This window comes from Beta vulgaris, chromosome 1, assembly GCF_026745355.1.
Source record: "Beta vulgaris subsp. vulgaris cultivar EL10 chromosome 1, EL10.2, whole genome shotgun sequence".
NCBI lineage: Eukaryota > Viridiplantae > Streptophyta > Magnoliopsida > Caryophyllales > Amaranthaceae > Beta > Beta vulgaris.
The window spans coordinates 27595148-27617507 of NC_079202.1; the positions used below are offsets into that span (position 1 = coordinate 27595148).

Sequence of the window (22360 nt, forward strand, 5' to 3'; positions counted from 1 at the left end):
CGGGCTCGGCTCGAGACTTAAACGAGCCGAGCCGAGCTAGGCAAAGCTCGGCTCGTAAAGCTCGTGAGCAGCTCGTTTATTATTTTATATTAAAAAAAATATTCTTATTAAAAAAATATTTTATATTAAAAAAATTTAATACTAATTTATATTTTAATTTAGATTACAAATTATATATTTTAATTTGTGATCCAACTTCACCTCTACTCCACTAGGCACTAAAGTCCCACATTGGTTAAGAAAACAAGGATCAACCTTATTTTCTTTATAAATAGCTACTATTCCTTACTTCAACTTAAAGTTTAATTTTGTATCTCCTTGGTTGGGAAACAAAAACTATACTTTATTTTCTTCATAGAGGGGATGAAGTATAATTTTAAATAGTTGATTATTTAATCCTTAAAATATTTGATAATTTTTTCTTTAAAAAACATGGAGTCCCACATTGAAATTTTAACAATGCTAGGAGGGATTCCAAGTTATAAAAGCATATGTAAACAAAACAAGGTATAATGAGTTTGTTTTCTTAACAAAACATGGAGTCCCACATTGAAATTTTAGCAATGCTAAGAGGGATTCCAAGTTATATAAGCATAAAACATAAAGTTCCACATTGAAATGGGGATAGTGAGTTTGTTTTTCTTTAACAAACCATGAAGTCCCACATTGAAATCTTAGCAATGCTAAGAGGGAAATCAAGTTATAAAAACATATGATGGGTGAGTGAACAAGCTCACCTACTTCGAGCCAAGCCGAGCTCATTAGTCGAGCCTAAACGAGCTTGCGAGCCGAGCCTAAGTGAGCTCGCGAGCCGAGCCTAAACGAGCTCGCGAGCCGAGCCTAAACGAGCTCGCGAGCCGAGCCTAAACGAGCTCGCGAGCCGAGCCTAAACGAGCTCGCGAGCCGAGCTCGAGCCCCAAATTTCCATCACGAGCCGAGCTCGAGCTCGGCTCTCCCAAGCTCGGCGAGCTCACGAGCCGAGCCGAGCCTGGGAAATTATAAACGAGCTCGAGCCGAGCCCAGTGCTATTCGGGCTCGGCTCGCTCGATAAGCACCCCTACCCATACCACCACTTACCTCCAAACTCCTCCACATCTTGACCAACCTTGACCACCCCACACCATCACCACTACTTGCCTCAAAGAGCACCACTACCTACCCACGACACCAAGCTACTGCATCTACCACCTGAAGCCACCACAATCACCACCAGCTAGCACTGAAACCACCGCAAACACCACCAACAACCACCCGCGAGCATTGAAACCATTGCACACACCACTCGCAAGTCGCAAGCACCAAAACCACCACACACACACAACCTGCACGCATCGAAACCACCGAATACATCACCCGCAAGCACCACCTAAAGCCACCAACATGCACTAACCCACAAAATCCATTCAACCCCACCACCTTAAAAACCCACCCTCACCCATTAGATAACCACCATATTCCACTCACAAAAAAAATAAAAACTCCACCACCCAAAATATCCACCACCAAGGATAGGAAACCTCTTGTTATCATTAACCAAGGCTTTAGAAGGGCAAAGTTGACTATAAAAACTTCAAAGTTTCTATGGTCGAATTTCAACCATTTAAACCTCGAATGTAATTGCTATGGAGGTGGTCGAGTTTCAGAGCAACAATGGTGTCGACGGCGTAGAGGTGGGGAGGACGAGGGGGAGGAGCAACGTCACCCAACTAGGGAGGCAAAGATGATGGAGGGATAGGAAAAAGAGGGAGAAAGGTGGAAGAGTTATATTACCAAGTTATCAACCAAACAACCTTTTTAATCAAAGGGTTTTTGTTTCTACGCCTTTCTTGATTACATTTCCTTTACCCTATGAAACCAAATGCCCCCCTAAATTAGAATATTTCTTGTTGATAAGATGCCCTATTAATTATCACTTACTACTAAATCTTGTACACTAAGGAAAAATAGGATTTTAAAGCTTGTCTAAGATTGCTATCAAGCTCTTGGCCACTGCAAATGTAAGGTATTTGTAGAATGCCAGTACCATACTTGGACTCCATCAAGTTTAAGGTAGCACATTGGTAGCAATCTGCTTCAATTAGATCTCATGAACAGGTTGAGAAAAGAATAGTCATTATAATTCAAGTTACCAAGGGTTTGGCCTTGCGTATGTGCCCCATACTATTTACAAGATCTTTGCGAGTGCAAACAGGGAACATGTTAATATCATTCAGAACTTTCAGACGCCACAGAACATAGGGAAAGCTGAGCTGATCCCGAGACGTAAAGCGAACCACTTCATTGAACCAAAGACACATGAAAAGGTTAGTTAAGGGTGAGTGTTCTCTGATGATGATGGAAGCTTCAGCTAGAGCTGCACAGAAAAAAGATTTCATGTATTAATAAGCAATCGAAAACACATCATTAGAAGCACCTATTGATATATAGCAGCCATATGAATATGTTCCACCTACACAGCACAGATATACACTAAAATCAAATGTACTCCAAAACCTTGACATGTATCATATGATCAGAGGCCTCTAATAATGTCTATTCATAGAACCAAGCAAATAAGCATCAAACCTTTCCTTCCATTAAATCTCTTATCATCAGGAAGACCATCAGTGTGGTACTGAGATAATTGCACCTCAACTTCTTCTGGGGTTGCCTTATTCTTCTTGACAACAGCTTTAGCTTCATCATATACACTACTGCGGGCACCGTGCTGGGAAATTGCAAGCACAGAGTTTGATCGCCAAAGTAGTGCTTCCAGCACTCCCAAGGGATCCCTCCTGAACTGAGACTTTGAATCAACCCATATAGAGTATTCTGCACTTGGAAATAAGCGATGGCCCAACATCTAACCAAAAATAAGAAGGAAAAACAACTGTTAACTCCAACATAAGATAGAGATCCCACAAAAATAACAGAAATGAAACTAGACGATTCTGTGTCACCAAAGTGAGAGACCAAGAACAAAACAATAACAAAAAGCTCCATAATCATGCCCAACTTTCTTCAATGATTGATCACAAGATTCTAGACCAGAGAGAAAAAGAGAAGATCAAAGCTGCATAAATTTAAGATTCTATCACCAAGGCCTTAATCCTAATTGGAGGGTCGTTCACATAGATTATCTGCCTCCTTTCCCTTTTTTTCATGTATGACTTGACCACGATTTACATTGACACATTAGATCCATTTAATCCATAGACATCTCTAATTTCAAATTGCACATGGCATTTATAATATAATATTTCCCCTTCAGAAAAGAGAGGAGAAATGAAGCAGAAAAAGATGTAAAAATGGTATAAGAATGAGTAGATGGCAATCACAAAACAATTTTATGAGGAGCTGTGGTATGTAAATTATACTAATGATTACAAGTTGACAATATAGAGGCTAAGGTTATGAGAAGCTACAGAACTCAGTGCTACCATCTAATGTGCAGATAGAAGTAGCAACAGGTTAGCACATCAAAGCAAGTTTAGAATACTCAGCACAATGGATTTGAAATACAACCCAAAGTTGTAAATTTGTCAGCCGTACAATTGATGAGTCCAAATCATTGACAGGTCAGAAGATCCATAACTTAGATCTATGTGTTTGAACATGGACTCCAAAGGCAGTATTTGCTTATCAATCTTATCCTAAATTTTGTGACAAAATAAGATCAACACAAGCAAAAAAAAGAAGAAAAAACTAGAAAGCCAAAAAAAAAAAAAAAAAAAAAAAAAGAGCCTATGAAGTGGTCGTCAACCTTTTCCTTCTTGTTTCTATTAATGAAGACACTCAAATGCTTTAACAAACAGCTGTATCACAAGCATGCAAATATTGGGCAAGGACATTGTACATACATCCACAAAGCTAGAAACATAACATGAAGAAATAATGACAGTACCTTAGGAATTTTACCATTGAGTCGCTGGTCCATGAAAGGGAGATTCCTGACAATCACAATTCGCCACTTGCCAATAAAATGATCATCACCAACTGTCCGCCCCTGCTTCTCCTGTGTTGCAAGGGTGATTTCATCCCAAAATGCCACATAGCAGACCTGAAAGCAGCACAAGCTAATAAGCACTTGGTGAAAAACAATCCTTAAAGATAGGTAGAAAAGATGCAAACCTTTCGAAGAGATGCTTTTGACATCCCGATAGGCTGATAAAGATCATCTCCACCGCCAAATGCACAAGTAGAGACGACAATATTGCAAGTGTGCAGGTATTCTTTATCCTCGTGTGAAATCTTGAATCCTCCGTTTTCACTAAAGAAACCACAATGCACCACAGGAGTTTCAGTCACCTGTACAGGAAATATCAACAGTGAGACATTGGAAAAAATTACGGGCTTGAAATTACATGCACATTTATTTAGGCTTTAGAGAGAGATATAACATAAGGAGAACCTATGTAGCACTGATACGGGTACGGGAACGGATACGGGTACGGGTACGGGGACGGAAAACGGCAAAATTAAAATTTCCGAAAACGGGTACGGCTGAGATTCGGCAAAAAAAAATGTAAATACATTTTAATGAAAAATATTAGGTTCATAAATCTTCGTTTATTTTTTATACAAAAAATTAAAAAACATACATATAAAACATATATAAACTTTCCTTTTTAGAATATTTAAAAAAAGATATTTTACCGAAAAGCATATAAGATTATGATAATTTGATTTAGCAAAAAAAAACAAAAAAAAGAAAAGAAGCAATAGAGAGAAGACAAACTGACAAAGTATAAAGACTACAACTTTTTTTTTAAAAACATTGACAGCTGTACTACACCTGTACACCAATAACACCACCCTCACCCTCTTACTTTCACGTGACATCTCAGTATCTCACATCTTCATTAGTTAAACCTTTCCCCTTCACCAGTCACCACTAACACAACCCACCACCGCCACTATCACAGTGCCACCACTGTACCCACCCAGATCTAAACCACCCCAACCCCCTGAAACAACCCGAACCACAAATCGGGCCCACCCCCTGAAAATAAAAAAGTAAACCAGAACGGAGAGGAGAACAACAGAGGGAAGAGCGAAGAAGGGTCGTCGGAGATACGCCGGAGCACAACGGAGGGAAGAGCGAGAGTCTTCTGAGTTCTCAATTTCGAAGGCCAAAAACGTACCCAGCCCCGTACCCAGATGAAGACCACCGTACCCATTAATTTGCCCCGTACCCACGTGCCCGGAATCGTTTTGGGTACGAATCCCAGGCGAATCCGTCCCGTACCCGTACCGTACCCGTACCCGGTACGGGAAACGGCGCCTGAGAGGCGTACCCGTGCTTCATAGAGGAGAACTACTAGTTAGAAAATAGTTCAATGACCTTGGAAGATAGGCTCGTCTAAGCATAAAAAATTGTTACTTTTCAGACAGGAGCTAAAAAGAAATCCCCAAAAAGATATGTATCATAGAGATGATTTAACCTTGCCAGCTACTTATACGTAGTTTTTAAAACAAATACCCCAAATAAAATGTCATTCTCACAAAACAATCCCCAATAATTTTATGGAAATTTCGTCAAACACTACCTTAAAATAACATGTGTTTTATGAGAAATTACCTTATAAGAAAAGATCTGAACAATTACCTTTTAAAGCATAAATGTTGTAGAAAGCTACCTTTGGCCGGATTTTGGTTATTGACCACCATTTCCAGTGTTGACCTTTCATTTTTTTTTGCATTTCCCTTTCCATTTCCCTTCAATTTCACCTAAAATATTAATTTCCCTTTAGAAGTTGGTGTCAAGATGCGGTAGTTTGGCAAATTTCGATAAAGATTATGTAAAAAACAAAGGGAAAAGAAAAGGTCAATGCCGGAAGACGATGGTCAATGTTCGGAAGCCAACCAAATGTAGTTTCTTATGATATTTTTGCTTTAAAAGGTAGTTTCTCATAACTTTATTTATATGGTACTTTTCGCAAAAATGAGTTTTTATAAGGTAGTTTTTGACATATTTTCTAATATTATTTTGAAAAAATTATGTTTTCAGATACAATTTATTTTGTTTATCATACTGATTGCACTCAATAAATTCTTAGTTACAACTATTTGGTATACCATACTAGTTACATGCATTGAAAAATATCAATAAGAGTCCTTGTTTCAGTTATGTTTTGTTTGTCTTATCTGCCAAGTAAATTTAACTGATAGTTTTGATTTGCTTAATTTGTTGAATAGATTTTTCTTGATATAAGAATGAGATATATCAATGATATTTGAGAAAACTCATTCTATTGAACTATGGTATTCTTCATTGTTTCGTGGAACTAAAACCACTATTTTTAGTGAACTACTTTCATCCCTTGACCCTCAAGTTGTCCCTATATATTTTGGTGTTATCATTTGTATATTTTGCAAGTCAGTTTTAACATCAACACTCTGATTCCTTCCTTATTGTCATTGTTATATATCACAACATCAAAGAAAGCACATAAAAGATGCATACTTCACACGAATTATAAATCATTATCTTTCAAAACTTAAGTATTCATACACATCAGGCCCTTGTGTCTTAAACAGCTTAAAAGACCAGTTGTAGTAATACAATTGGAGATGTTTGTTGCTTATCTATTGCTTTAGAGTACTTGGATACTATCTCTTTGGCCCTTATTGTTTGCCTAATTTGGGATTAGTAGGTATTACCTCTTTTTGTTTCATACTCTCTCTATCCCACATTACTCTGTACCAGAGAAATAAAATGCGGTCGCATTAGCGGGAACGACCGCATTGCATTTCAATTTCACGTGAGTGTGGGACTACAAAGAAAAAGGGAATAAAAAAGAAAAGGGTAGAAAAAAAAAGAATAGAGAGAAAGAGATAAGAAGTATCTCAATTCTCACGTGACTAGAGCTGCTGGCAGTCACAAAATAAAAAGATAAAGGGAAGAAAAAAGAAAAGACAGAAAGAGGAAAGAAGGAAAATCAGATAGCCAAAAGAGAGAAAGAGCATCGACGAGCACTAACCTGAAAACAAAAACCGCCAACGTCCACCTGCATCTATAGTGCCGATAGCAACTAGAGATATGTCACCGGCATCCTCTGCCATGACGGGACTGGTGAAGCAGTGGCCATCAGTTATTACCTCCCCCACGCATATTGGTTTCTTTAAAATTAGGGTTTTCATTTTAGATTTCAATTCGAAGTAATCCAATGAAAATCACTTGAGGGGTTTGTGTTGAACTAGAGTTTAAAAAGCCGCTAAGATTTAATTCAAGAAATTTAGGTCAAATTTGTGCTTTTTTCTCAGATTTCCCTCTCCATCGTGTTTTACATAAAGCGGCCAAGAGAGCATTCTAGAACGCATTAAATCTGTTACATAACCGAGTTTGATGTGAATTTCCTTGCATCGTTCTACAACAGGTTTTCTCGGAGCGACAACTCTCAAACCCATTACAAAGTTCCCATTCTAGAACGAAACAACCAAGATTATGCTCTTACCCTTTCCAATTTCATGTCCCACGTACTTATTAGACTTCTATTTCTAGACACAGCTCACTACTATTTTGATCTATTTACTTTTCAACCATGTCCCACCACGCTCTCTCCTCCAAATAAAATAATACTCAACAAATGCCTATCACATCTACTTCTTCAATAATATAACATTTAATAACCAAACAACTTATCATCGAGAATTACATGCCCTAATTATTGTAAGGAGTAACGCGGGAGGCAGGGAGTACAATCGTGAAACATAAAAAGCAAGCATTACAAAGGCTAAATCACTAAAGCTTGGAGAATGCTCTATTGGTAAAATGGTAACCTCTAAAGCAAGAAATTGAAGCTAGAGTTTGCTCCCATTATAAATAAGTATTTTCTTTTTTCGATGATATGGAGTCCAAATGTTAGCTTTTGTCATTTTGAGCACTTCATTATTCTAAAGTTCTTAGTTTTAAAAGGAGCGAATGCACTGAGGCGCGATGCGAAGGCGTACGCATCCTGTAGGCGAGGCGCACTTTTAGTGCCAAAAACCTTTAAATCATTTATAGAACATATTATGCTCAGCATAATGATTTTTCAAAAATTATAAGATGTTGTAAGTAAATATCATAAATGCCAGCTATTGTAATTCAATAAAAGAGAATGTTGCTATGGATTGATATTTAGAGGGTAAGGGTATTTTAGGGAGTCTCTTTATTAGTTAGCTTGACAAAAAAGTTAGATAGTTTGTTAAGGAAACTAGTATAAACATAGAGCAAAATAGAATGTGAAAATCATGTTGAATATTGATAGGAAAATTGGGGAGCTTTTAAGAATTCAATGAGAGAAAACAAGCCTCTCAAAGCTTCTAATTATCCTCTATATTGATGTGAATTCAGTTTATGAATCAAATCTCTATTTCTTCCTTCCGCTAATGGTTTCCAAGCTATGTTAGTTCACAGCAAATGGTATTAAAAAGAGGAGAAAAACAATGCAGTTATCGAGAATTTGCAATTCATCCAAAATGAGCTTCAACTCCCATTATTTTGTGGAAAAGATATGGATAAATGGATTTAGGAGATGGAAGATTACTAGTAGAGGCCGCCACCGTCAGACTCGAAGGCGAGGCGTTGCCATGGTTCCTGTGGGAGCACCATTCTCGACCATTCTACTGGTGGGAAGAGTTGAAGGCGCTAGTTGCACAACATTTCCGTACAAAGACAAAAAGCACGCGGCGAGGGAGGCCAAACCCGAAGAGGGTTGGAGATACGGTGGAGAGCCACACCATATTCTGAAAACTATCTCCTTCCTTAGAGAAGATTCCTGAAGTGGTGGCATCTTCAACGATCTTTTTCCAAGAAATCGAAACCCCCATCTATGAATGCGGAGAAGAAATCAAGAAATCCACCAAAATCAGATGAAGGAGAGTTCGATGGGGAGCCAAGACCAAGCGAAGGTGAAAGTCAATCTGAAGGTGCAGCGTTTTCTTTCGTTGGTTGTTTTACCGATAACGAACAAGCGGGTGTTGCTTGTGAATTTGAAGGTTTTGGGGAACAAGGCGGCTTCACTAGTGGTAGCTCCGGCAAACTCCTCACTGGAGGAAAGAGAAACATATTTGAACAAAGAGGTGTTGGATCCGGTGGTGGTCCGCGGCCGGAAATAGTAAGTTTGGTGGTGGCGCCACTTGCGGCAGAACAGGGAACGAGAAAGATTTGAGAAAGATGGAGCCAAAAGAAGTGCGTCTGGTGGTGGTCCAGGCCCCTTGGCCGGGAAACATAAGTACGAAAGAGGAACCACCACTTATGGCAGCCTAGGCAGGTCAACAGCCAACGGGTCAGGTGGTGGACCCGGATGTTTTTTTTGAGAGTAAATTCTAGCAATGGGCTAACCTCCTGTGGCGCCAGCAGGACTTGTGGTGGAGTGGTGGTCTTCAGCAAAAAAAATTGCAGAAAAAGAGGACAATAAAGAAGTGTGCGTGGGAAGTTTTGTTGATTTATGTGTTGGCTTGGAGAGAAAGCCACTTCTAGACGATGCTACTAAGGGTAATATTGTAAATGGCCTCAATATGGGAAAAGACAAGCAGGTTAGGCACATGCCTTTTTCTTTCTCTCCAAGATCCAACTTCCTTTTAGGGAGCATTTGGTCATATGATTTTGGTATCATGTATGGGTTTAGAATGAGCAAAACCCATACCTAGTGTTTGTTTAATAATTTGATAAATTTAAAACTCATACCTCAAACCAATAAGGTACGGGGTTTAGATTACCAGGGTGGTGGGTTTGGCTCATACCAATACCTCTAGGTTTTAAATAGAAGAAAGTTTTCATTTCCAAATAAAACCAAACACATGGTATTAGGTATCAAGTTCCAAACTTAACACCTTGATTTCATTCTTAATTTTGAACTCATACCACTATATCTATATGCACCAAACGCCTCAATGAAAAAGGCAAAGACTATAGTTGGGCCCCACAATTTAAAACCCACATATTTTTCGGTCCATGAGTCCAGTTTTGTGGTTGAGCTAATAAATTCTAAGCCCATTTTCCAAGCAACATATGTGAATTCAAATTTACCCTACCCCTCACTACATACATCAGCCTAACTCAATTGTTTTAATTACTCCACCCCATTCTTGAAACAAAATCCCCTTCCTCCCATGAGTCCCACCAAAAACATTATGACCCACTTAAGAAAAATGAGAAGGTGCCCAACTTTTAATACTAGCAGTTTTAAATCCAAAATTTCCTCCCACTTTTTAACCCTTCTCCCTCCACTAATCTTTAAACTCAATTCTTCAAATACCACTCGCCCACAACCTGTATACTAATCATCTCAATTCAGACACCATACATTATTCCCATAATTCTATATTTTGTCCTACAAGTCACTGAATTTCTTTTTCATGGCAAGCCAATGGCAATCACATTGACACTTGTCTATTGAGTGCTTCAAGTCTCCAACGCCAACGACAAGTGTATTTTGTTGATGCCAAGCTGCTCCACCTCTCCTCCAGGATTTTCGTTAATGAGGAGCAAAAATTTAATCACAAGCTCACTAAATTGTGTTGGGATCATTGCAACCGCAGCTAAGAGTCAAGTGGCAACTACAATCCACCTTGAGGACAAGGTGGAAGTTTGGGGGCCACTAATGCTATAAATCGATATTTAGGGGGTATCTTTATTAGTTAGCTTGAAAAATAAGTTCAATAGTTTGTTAAAGAAAGTAGTATAAATATAAAGCAAATTAGAATGTGAAAATCATGTTGAATATTGATAGGAAAATTGGGTGAGCTTTTAAGAGTTCAATGGGAGAGAACAAGCCTCTCGAAAGCTTGTAATTATCCTTTATATTGTTGTAATTTCAGTTTATGATCTAAATCTTCTATTTCTTCCTTCATCTCTACCATTAATGGTGTCCACGCTATGTTAGTTCATAGCAACTAAGAAAGGGCTTTTGCTCAAAATTGGTAAATTGAAGCCAAGTAAGTTTAAAACAAAAAATTGTCTTTTTGCAACTACTCAACTCATATCTACTATCTCATGTGTCTCTCTACTTAAATGGGCCACACAGGCAAGAAGGACATGCCTCTCCTCGCCTCGCCTGAGTTTGAGGAGGCGATTTTCTTAAACGCTTCTAGTCGCCTAGCCATCCCTTATACATAGGTAAGAATGAAACACCACCCTAATGCTGCCTTTAGGAATGAAAGTTCGATGTATGGTTTAGACTCACGCTTAGTCTAATCCAATTAGAACAAAATTTGGATTTCAACTTTCCAATCCAAATCCAAACTAATCCAACAAGAATTACTAGATTGGTTCCAATTCGAAATATCCAAAATTTTAAACACTATTCTTTTGAGGAAGTAATTTAAGCACGAGAATCATTCAATTATAGAAGTAATTCATATAATCCTATAGAAATTCAGTAATAACAACTAATAATTCATACAAACCTATTAATTTTATCACAAAAACTTAAGTCTAATCCCAAAATATACAGATATACAATATAGGTCTTATTTGTTATTTGGTCATATTAGATATTTGGAGCCGATTGCCCTTAATCCAAACCAATTCGAAAATCCAAATTTCCAAAAAAAAAAAAAAAAAAAAAAAACTCAATTTAAATCCAATCCGGATATAGTTCGAGTCCAATCTGAATTATTAATTTGGTTTGATTGGATTTCGATTCTAATCCGAATAACTTTCACCCCTAGGCCCTAGCTTGTCGAGGACCCTTACCGACTAGGCAAAGACAAAGTCTTAATGGAAGTTACGGGAGTAAGGCTCATTCTTTATCTTCTAGATAATTGATCATCCTATCTTGTTTGAAGGAGGTTACGGTTTGATGACAAACCAAAGAATAAAGAATTTCTCACAAAGCCCATGATTCCTTAATAAAGAAATTCAAAAGCAAAGTCCATGATTCTTGACTCAAGAGATTCAGAAAACAGAGGTGGTTTGGTCATGAATATATAGCAGGACTATGAAATAAAAAGGGAAAAGAGCATCACCCCATGATCAATCATAGCGTGGACAATTGTAAAATAGAACATCGTAGAATCTAAAGAAGAGAATCAATCACCTCTATAAATAGTAATAGCATGACCAAATATAAGATAGATCATCTCCTAATCTAAACAAGAGAATCAATCACATCTTAAGCAAGTATCTAATTTTTCAAATATCTTTTGGCTATAGTTCAAAATGTGTTATCATCACATACTTCTTTGCTAATCCTTTTGCCCAACACTCTCTTTCTCAATAAATGGTTCTCCTAAGTGTTCTCTCATTCCATAAAAAATACCTCCACCAACCCCTTCACATCTAACTTTTTAATAATATAATACTCCATCAGCCACACGTTAATCTTTACTCTTTCCATTTTCATTTGCCTCACATTACTATATATACTTTATCTTTGGACTTGACCCACTATTATTTCAATCTTTCTACTTTTCAAGCATAGTCCACCACTCCCTCTCCTCCAAATAAAATAATACCTCACTAACTCCTATCACATCTACCTTCTCAATAAATAACCCTCCAAATAGAAACAAAAATTGCTACCTAATTTTAACCATTAAAGTACAGGCAGATAAGCTAATAGCTACCCAAATTCTAACCAATAGCTTATTTGCCTCCATGTGGACTTGGATTGTAACTTCACATGCTCTGATGATGCAGCTGCTGGAGCATGTCTCTTCTACAAGTGGCTTGATGCTCTCTGCAAAAAGAGGGGCTCAAGTTTCGTGATAATTGAATAAGTCATAAGTCAAGCTAAGCCTATTTTGAGCTAAGCTGATTATGCTTTTAGCTTCAGTCATCCTTGCTTAATGGATTAAGTTTCCACTAACATCAACTAACTACAAGTGTATGAACTGGTATAGAGTGGCACTTAGATGCTAGCACAACACTCAGACACTTAGCATCAGCGGGTAAACCTAAGCAAAAGGCTCATTAGGGTTTAGCACTTAGAATGTTAGCCCGTTCTTCCTTACTTGCTTCTAGACGTGTGTTGGTCAATTCTGTTGCTTTGGTTCTACGGTTAGGAACTGCTCCAAAAATATTGAAAAATTGCATTTCCGAAAGCGATTATATAAAAATCTAAAGGCTCTGCTTTATCTAATGATGCTTAACCGCTTGTCGAGCAGCTTTTCATTTGCTTTTTCTTCCACTGGTCGACGTAAACTGCGATTCTGCATTCACTGTAGTGTTTTACCTTGCTTGCTTTGCTCCATGTTAGCACAAGGTTTATAACAGAAGAGGGATAACATTTAGGTGAGGGTTTCCTTCCACCCTTGGTCATAGTAACGCTAAAGTAAGCTAAGGCTTAAGTGAGCTCACTCATCAGTGTGATCCATACGTGACAAAGCTAATTAGTCTTGCTTAGTGGTTTAGCCGTTTAGGGTTGGTCTGGCCTGCAATTCCCCCCCCCCCCCACAACAAAAAAAAAAAAGTCACAGGAACAAGTTTGAAAAAGAAAGTACGAAGCAAATAAAGTGATCATTACAGATTCAAATAGGCACACCAATCTGATTAATTGAAACTAAATGCTTATGCATTGATAACAGGAACTGTTTTAATGATTTCAATCAAGTAACTTTTAATCTAGTTTTATTCATGTGAATTAAAGAAAATTTCAATCCAATACTTCAAGAGGAAAAGCTTTAAGTTGCAGGTACCAACCTTGAAACTCTTCTCCCTCTGAACTGGTGATTGGTATCCTGTAAATAAGTTAAACCTTCCAGCTTCTGTTTTCTGATGAGAAAATGTTGAATTTTCTCCTGCGTAAGGGTTGCTATCTTCTGATATATAGACCACATTCTTGACAGGAGCTTTTGAGCCTTTTACCATAGGGATATCCAGAAGCTCAAGATCATCAGCTGATAGGATTGTCAAGCAACCTGATACAACCAACAAATTTGTACTAAAGATCAGCATGCTATCAATCCACTAAAAGGACGGGATAGAGAAAATAGAACTTTGATAAATAAATATAATATACTCCAGACTAAACTATTTCATATTCCTTCTGCTGTCTGCACCCATGAGGTGTGGTCTCTCCAACAACATTCACGCCATAAGAATAAATAATTGAAAAGATTTACAAGTATGTCACAGCAAAGCGATTGCAAATCTATGATACCAAGCAAAGCATGACACAGGATGGAGCAGTAAACTAATCTCTTTTACAGATGAAAGTCTCGCCAATTCGCCAATTTACCCTCTTGTGAAGATCTACCACTGTTGGCTCAGAAAAATATCAGGAAGTTGACAGATACAAGATAGGTTGACTCCCCCTTGCTAATTAATATTTTAAGCTAATACAGCGAGCTAAAATGTAAAATTACAGCACCTACCAACAGTAAAGACACACTACCGACATACTTGAACAGAACAGTCATCAATCACTCTCTCACATCATATAATCACATGGGAAATGGAATATGACAATAATCTACATAGCACCTAACATATTAGTTAATCCTACAACATTAGAAGCCCTGTCTCTTGATAAGAGCATGTAGAGTGTTGTGTATAGCAGGGAAGAAAACATTATCTAGCAAAATTGGTCATCTCATTTTCCTTGATTATGTTTTGTAAAGGATGAGAATAGTTCTCCTAAAGGTGGAAGACATTTTCCTTTTTCAGTGAAGGAGTGCCATATTTCCTCCCCATTCCTCACCTTATGTTTTCCTCCTCTATTTCCATTTCCGTTTTTCCTTTATCTCTCACTTCTCTTCCAAGGAGCCAAACAAAGGAAATCTATAACTGTGTTTTCTTTGGAATATGCTTTTCGTAGAAAATGTTTTGCATCCAACCAATCTAATCCCTACGCTCTTCATTTAAGTATAGAAGTCAGAACCAATAAGAAACATTACAAACAATAGTCCAACTAACAACATAAGCAAATTTTAATCCCCCTAAAGTAGAAATAAACAATTAAGTTAGGTTCCGCAGTTTTAAACTTCCTCCATTCATTTGTTTTTCTACATATAGGAGGGCAGAAGAATTAAGGAAAAAAGAAGAAGGGGAAGGGGGACCACAAAATTCCATGTGCTATGTACATTGAAGAGAGCAAGGATTTAAAACTCTCCCATTCCGTTACAGAACAGATTTTGGATTTGCCGTTCCAAAATCCCATTACGAAACGCCTTAATAAAAATCACATACTTCTCGCCTTGTTGTTCGTTCCGTAACACGACCTTGTCGCGTTAGAACGCTTTTATCCCCATTACATTCGTTCTTTTCAAACATTGGCCAAAAATATTTTACGATTTAATTATATAGCTAATGAAACATGATATTCAAATAGATATAATTATATTATGTTGTAATAATGCTTCAAAAACAAAAACAACGCAAATAAGGTTAGAAGATATTAATGTGATTTTAAAAATAAAAAAAAATCACGCCGCGTCGGCCGCGAAACGTTCTATTTTCCCGTTACAAGTCGTTCCCGCGACGACATGAGCGCAACTGTGTTTTTTTTCCCGAAAGAGAGAGAAATGTTGTTTGAAAAGGAAGGGGGACCACAAGAACTTTCCAAAAGAGATGTGGCAATTAATACCAAATTTTCATAGAGAGGAAACTTCGAAATTATATATATATATATATATAATACTCTCTCCGTCCCAGAATACTCTTGACACTTATTAAGGCACGTAGTTTTAGATTATAAGTTGTTGTTTAGTTATCAATTATTATTATATTGAAAAGTAGATGTGATAAAAGTTAGTAGTGAGTAAAAGTAGTATTATTTTATTTTAAGGAGGGAATGTGGGTCATGGTTAGAGTTGGTAAGTAAAAAGAGTGGTATTATTTTATTTGGAGGAGAGAGAGTGTAGGCCAACAGTTAAAAGGTTGAATGATTAAAATAATAATGGGTCATATCTCAAAATAGAAATGTAAAAGAGTATTGAGGACAGATAAAAAAGAAAAGTGAAAAGAGTATTATGGGACCGATAAAAAAGAAAAGTGTAAAAAGTATTCTAGGACGGAGAGAGTAAAATCAAGATATTTCAACTGATTAGGAGGAAAAGACCTAAAGCGATAAGAAGTCCCCATTTAACAAAAATGTAGAGCTTGTAGGTGTTTAAAAAAGCTAGAACCAAGGTGTTAGACATACCATCACTAAAGTGAGGCCATATTGAATAGACTTTTGGTGTACAAAAGGTCGTTCTGCAGCCTTTTGTCTTCCCTGCACCTCTTAAAAAATACTTTACAAAGGTCAACACGAGTGTTTGGTACGCCCTATCATCTTCAGCTTCACGGCTCATTTTTTTCACACTTGAAGTTCGCGTTTAAAAAACCTTTGCTCCTTGTCGGTAAAGGTAAGGATACAAGTAATGGGTTCCGTATCTAAGAAAATAGCCACACTATTACTCTAACAAGTTACAATATCAACTAGAACTAAAAAGTAAAGTACAACAAGAGAAGAAGAGGATGATGAGCTACAATAGCAAGCCAGAGAAGAGCCATGAAGCTGAGCTTAAATCATAAACATCCTGTACCAGACAACAAAACACAAAACAGGTAGATCCCACTAAAATCATTGGACAAGAAAAAGACCCTTGTTGTCCACATTACAAATTGTGAATTGAACATGGTATAAGTGGAATTAAGAACTTCCATATTGCTCCATCTGAGCTTCGCCCGGTTCATATTCGATAAAAACAAATTCCATTCATATCAACAAAACAAGTAGTATATACTACGTCTAATTTGCCGTATATTGAAACATAAAACATCACTGTCTTTATATAGCTAAAAGAAATGGTGATTATATGCAGGGGAGGCTTTTAGCATGTTCAACATTGTTCCATGGAACAGGGCCCTTTAATTGTGAGGGCCCCAAAATAGAGAAAGTTCAAGTAGTAAAAAGAAAAAGTTTATCTACTTATTTGGACTACTTTTTTTTCATAATATGATTATGTTAAGTATGGATGAGCTATTACATTATTGAATTCTTCAAATACGAGATTGCACGGGGCCTCTATATAGTTCGAGACGGGCCTGATTATATGTTGATTTTCATATACTACCTTCTTACTCAAAATACTAAATTCCCCATTCAATATACAAGTTTTTTAGCTACATCTACCATCAAAAGTTGATATGAACAGAAAGTGTTTATAACATCCACGAACTTAGCAATTTGAGAGCCAAAATGCATATACAGCAGGAGCTTCGCCAGATTCAGAACAGTTCAATACATATTTTGTTTAGATCATCCAAAAAGGTACTATATTTTGTAAAAAAAAAAGTAGTACATTGGAACCAAAAACAACAGTCTCATACTATACTTATAATTAAGTTATATGTTGGGTATTCTTTTATACAACTATACTACCTTTTCTAATAAGCTAGGAAGTATTTTTTTTATGAATATACCACTAAAAGATGTTCTCAACAACAAATATTCAGAGCATACAATAGAGCCTAGTAATAGCCCAAATAAATTAAGCATTTGCAAGGATTCGTACAATCGAAAATTAACTTACGTTGTCTCACACCAGCAACAGTATGGTAGATGGGCTGGACATGATTGAAGTTAGTATGGGGTATATTGTGGTCCACATGAATATGTGTGCTCTTTGTATGCGGAACCGAGTTCCGGCTGAGTCGAGAAGCTTCGAAAAGAAGCAACGCCATTGCAGGAAGGAAAAGCAAAAGAGGCCACCATTTGGCAATCTTTCTGACGACTCGGCGAGTTAACTCGGCGTTGGATCTAATGGATACCGATTTCTTGCGCTTCCTCCGGTTTCGGTATCTCATCTTTGTAGTATATTCATCGGAATCGTCGTCGGAGACTGGAATTGTGATGCTACTGTTGCCATTGAACATTGTTTGCATCGATTTTTGAGGATGGATTTTCAAGCTTAACAAGTCTGCTATTAGCACAACAAGAATAGAAGAACTCAAAAATAAATCTTTTAATAAAAATTGCAACAAAGAACCTTGACCCTAATGTAGTAATAAACGTGAGATGGGTTGATAAAGCTTTGAGAAGAAGATGCAGGAAGCAATAGAGGAAAAGAGACGTCACACACCACTGGAGTGTAGACTTGCAGACAACTAGACGAAGGTTTGAGGAGTTCTGGATTTTTTTCGGGAAATTCGTCTAAAAGTTTCCTATAAAAAATGTTTATGTGCTAATAGTATAGGATGGAATACAATGTAAAAATTGATATGAATAATCTTTGAAGCATGGGTAATGGGGAGCTCACCTTGTGACCTCACAAGTTCGAATACCACTACCTATTTATGTTGGGATTCCCTTATATCCCCTAGTATGGGTACTTGAGCAACCGTATTCCCTTCCCATTTAACCCCCACCGAGGGGCGGATCCACGATTCCAAATGAGGGGTTGCGTAATTTTACAATACGCTCGAATTCAAGAAAATTCACTTTTTACTAACAAATTTAGTAACATATCCTTCCCAAATTTAAAATGGACCATTCATTCACTAATAATTCATTCCTTATTATTTGCACAATTACACGGCAGTAACACATTTACTAACAATCATTCAATCACAATAAACAATGTAACATGACAGTAGCACTGCTGCTGTGTTTTGCTTGAGTTAATTATAAAAAAATATTCATTCACTAATAACTCAACTATCCAGTTTCCAATTAAACCATTAACCATCACAAAAAAAAAATCTTTCAATAACAATCCATTAATGAATTCTATTAACTAATAATTCCAATATCATACCCAAATTTAGAAAGAACCACAATTTGCAATTAATTCTTTCACAACAATTAAAATTCACACATAGAACAATTAGAATTCTCTAACAATTAAAATGCACTAACAATTAATATTAACCATCACAGAAAAATAAAAGAAAAAACCTCAGATCCAGACAGTAGGCGGCAGTGGTGGTGAAAACTGGAATGCACAGGCGCGACGGCTCACAAGCCGCTCAGGTGAAGAACTGAAGGACGAAGAATGGCTTCGTGTTATGCAGTGAAGAAGAACTGCGAAGAAGTAAAAACGTGAAGAATGTCTTCATGTTATGCAGCGAGCCATAGAACGGAGAACAATAAAGACCAGTCGCTTGCCACCGCCGGTAAGAGGAATTCAAATCAAAATTAGGTTTCGACGAGATCGAGGTAGCGAGGTCCAACAGAGAGACAGAGAGTAGAGTGGAGTACAGGGTCTAAGAGAGTGAGAGAAAGAAGAATAGCGAGGAAAGGGGATTAGATTTAGGTTTTGGTTTTCATTTTTTTTTTGAAAAAAACAGGGGTAGCACGTGCTACCCCTTGTTACCACGTGGCTCCACCCCTACTTCACCATTCCTCAGCAACGTTGTATATGTATTAACCTTAACCCTCCCTCTCCTCAACAATACCCAGCTTGATCTCGAGACAATAGGCGACACTATCGGAGTTCGATGCACCAGGTTTGCATAACACTTGTAATCAGCAACAAATTCAAAAAACTAGCGGCACTCACCTCCACGTTGTTCCATTGCTCCTCATGAACAAACGAGTTCCTATACGACAACGCACCCCAAGCTAGCGCCATACAAGTCATCAATTCCTCAACATCCAACTTAGATTTCAACCAAACAAACATGCCGATGAAAGAAGTAATCGGTCCATCCACAATGTATTGTGGAATATGGAATATAGGAGTCCCCTCAAAACCTAGCCTTTTCTTTGGCGAGCTTGTACAGGAGCCCTTACTACCAAGGGGAGGCTCATGGCTCGTGTAGTCATTGTACTGGAGGTAAAGAAACCATTCTTCATGTTATATTTCATTGTTTTTTGATGTATCCTACATAGGACAAGACTGTGTTCTTACAATACATTGTGTATGGATCGATTACTTCTTTCATCGACATGTTTGTTTGGATCGCTGCATCCACCCTTGAATATGTCCAATTCTTCCTAGCCAAAACCAGGATTTAGTAGTATAAATGTCATTTGGTGCAGGCCACCAAAACATCACATCACACATGCGTCGAGCACTCAAAGGAAGCTCACGAATTAGGGTCGCATCTGCCGCTGTAAAGTGCATGTTAAGGGCCTCGGCATCCCAATATCCTTCCTCATTTATTAACTCTGAAACCTTGAGATCGGCAGGGCTCTCAAGGTTAAGAGTAGGGACAACAATCGAAGTGTCTCCAGGCAACCATGCATCATCCCATACTCGAACTTGTTCCCCATTCCCCACCCTCCACTTCAACCCTTCCGAAAGCAAAGGTTTTGCACCCCATATACTTCTCGGCACAAAGCTAGGATCAAACCCTCTACGAGGTTTTAAAAAAGTACCATGTGGATAGTATTTTGCACTCAACATATATGCACCAAAGAATTTGTGTCACACAATAACCTTCATCCCTGCTTAGCTAACAAGGCTTGATTAAAAACTCTAAGATCCTGAAAACCTATCCCCCCGTGTGACTTTAGCAAACACAATTTCTCCCAACTTAGCTAATGCATGTTACACTCCGTACCCCAAGCTCCCCACCAAAATCTTGCTGACATAAAATTAATCTTATTCAAAATCCCTTTCGGAAATGCAAACATACTCATCATATATGCGGGAATATATTGAATAACAAATTTTTAACATAACTTCTTTACCCACTCGAGATAACATTTTTTATTTTCAACCCTGCAATTTTTTCCACACTCTTTCTTTAATGACTGTGAACACCATCTTCTTAGATCTTCCAATAAAAGTCAGTAGGCCCAAATAGTTCTCATGTCTCTCCACTTCTCTAACACTAAACAAAGAAAAAATCTCCTCCTTTATACTATCTTCCACATTTTTACTAAAAGACACCTCATATTTATTGAAATTAATTTTCCGACCAGATGCTCTTTCATATGTACTAAGAATATCAGCCACAACCGAGCATTCTTGAGGCGTAGCTCTAGTAAATATGATATTTTCATCGACAAAAGATAAATGTGAGATGCGATGTGTAGTACGACATATCCGAGCTCCATGTTTCAACCCATCATATGTAGCTTTTGACATCAAAGCCGAGAAAGTTTCAGCACAAAGGAGAAATAAATACGGGAACAACAAATTTCCCTGCCGGACCCCCCCCCCTCCCTGGAATTTTGTGACACTACACCCTCCCATTCAACTTATAAGAATATGACACTATAGAGAGGCATGCCATCACCATGTTGATCCAATCTGCACAAAAACCCATCTTGAACATAACTTTTTCTAAGAATGACCACTCGACCCTATTATAAGCCTTACTCATGTCAGCTTGAAGGCCATGGTCCCTGTCTTCCCCTAATTGCTTCTTTTCATGCTGTGAAAAATCTCAAAGGCAATCATAGCATTATTTGTAATAAGTCTACCCGAAAAAAAAGCACTTTGATGCATGCAAATAAGATCCGAAAGAAATACCTTGTGTAATAACCAGGAAAAAGTATATATTATAAATATTAGTAAGGGATTAGGTTAAAGTATTATTATAAGATAAACTAGTCCCTAAGATCTTATATACATCATTTTGTCGTTTATATGATTATTTTAGGTAAAGTTATTTGTTTCCTTGGCTTTGTACATTTTCTTAAAGAAAAGTTATATGTGCATACATATATCATTTATATTAACATTACAATTTATAAAGTACTTTAATGGTCAAAGATTAATAGAAATATCAATTACTAGTTTATGAGCTTATAAATATATCTAGTAGAATTTTTAGTAAGTACCACATAAACCTAGAATGCTCCAAACTTATAAATGGTTAACCTAATGACTAAATTTATTTAGTTTTTAAAATCGTCACTAATGACTTTACCTAAGGGCGGACAATAGCTACCCATTTTAAGACAATATGCAAAATACAATGTTGGTTTGTTACAAATCGAGTAAATTTGTGACACTTGGTCATTACTAATTGGTTTTTATATAGTTATGTGATAAAATCAAGCATGCCAATCTATCATTTACGTGAAGTTGTGATACAAGTGTCAAGTTTTATAAAAAGATGACTTTGCCAGCAATACCAAGCATACATGTTTGGGCTTATTTCCTGGGTTAGGCTTACCATGGATAATCCAGCCCAATAAAGCCTTAAACCTCCAGTGGGCCCCACCTGTGATCAATGCCTTCTAGCTGGCCTATAGTTGGGATGTCCCCAGCACTATAAATACTCAACCCCCTCATCAATGAGAAGGTATTGAATTCTTACCTAACAAACCAGAGCATCTCTCTCTAGACTTCATCTCTCTAAGCTTGATTACTGACTTGAGCGTCGGAGAGGCGATCCCGGAACAACCCCCGGGGCAGTCTAACCGTTACTTTTGCAGGATTCCGGCGTACGGACTTTGAACTCAGGACATTCGAATCTGACCCGGTACTCCCTAAGCAAAGGAATCGGAACCCTTAATTTCTAGACAGAAACAGTTTGGCGCCGTCTGTGGGGAAAGTACAAAAAGTT

The 22360-nt window shown here is 37.6% G+C and overlaps 1 protein-coding gene across 2 annotated transcripts; it reads right to left on the bottom strand.

Moving 5' to 3' along the window:
* Positions 1-2095: 2095 nt before the first annotated feature.
* Positions 2096-18078, bottom strand: LOC104898538 (hypothetical protein). 2 transcript variants are annotated; one of them, XM_010685639.4, is made up of 7 exons: positions 17977-18078; positions 17428-17814; positions 13610-13827; positions 4111-4287; positions 3884-4039; positions 2566-2842; positions 2096-2353 (listed from the first exon to the last, which is right to left on the bottom strand). In XM_010685639.4, the coding sequence occupies exons 2-7, from the start codon at positions 17777-17779 to the stop codon at positions 2121-2123; spliced, it is 1413 nt and encodes a 470-aa protein (XP_010683941.1). In that variant the 5' UTR covers positions 17780-17814; positions 17977-18078; the 3' UTR covers positions 2096-2120. The 2 variants fall into 2 exon arrangements, with proteins under 2 accessions (XP_010683941.1, XP_010683934.1); XM_010685632.4 differs by having other exon boundaries at positions 17428-18070.
* Between the last annotated feature and the right edge of the window lie 4282 nt (positions 18079-22360).

Bases quoted from the DNA above. Each gene is read 5' to 3' on its own strand.
- LOC104898538 (XM_010685639.4), bottom strand. From the start codon at position 17,779: ATGCAAACAATGTTCAATGGCAACAGTAGCATCACAATTCCAGTCTCC. The intron at 4,288-13,609 runs GTTGGTACCTGC...TTTCCTGTACAG, and splicing joins AGAGGGAGAAGAGTTTCAAG to GTGACTGAAACTCCTGTGGT. The intron at 4,040-4,110 runs GTTTGCATCTTT...TGCTGCTTTCAG, and splicing joins CAAAAGCATCTCTTCGAAAG to GTCTGCTATGTGGCATTTTG.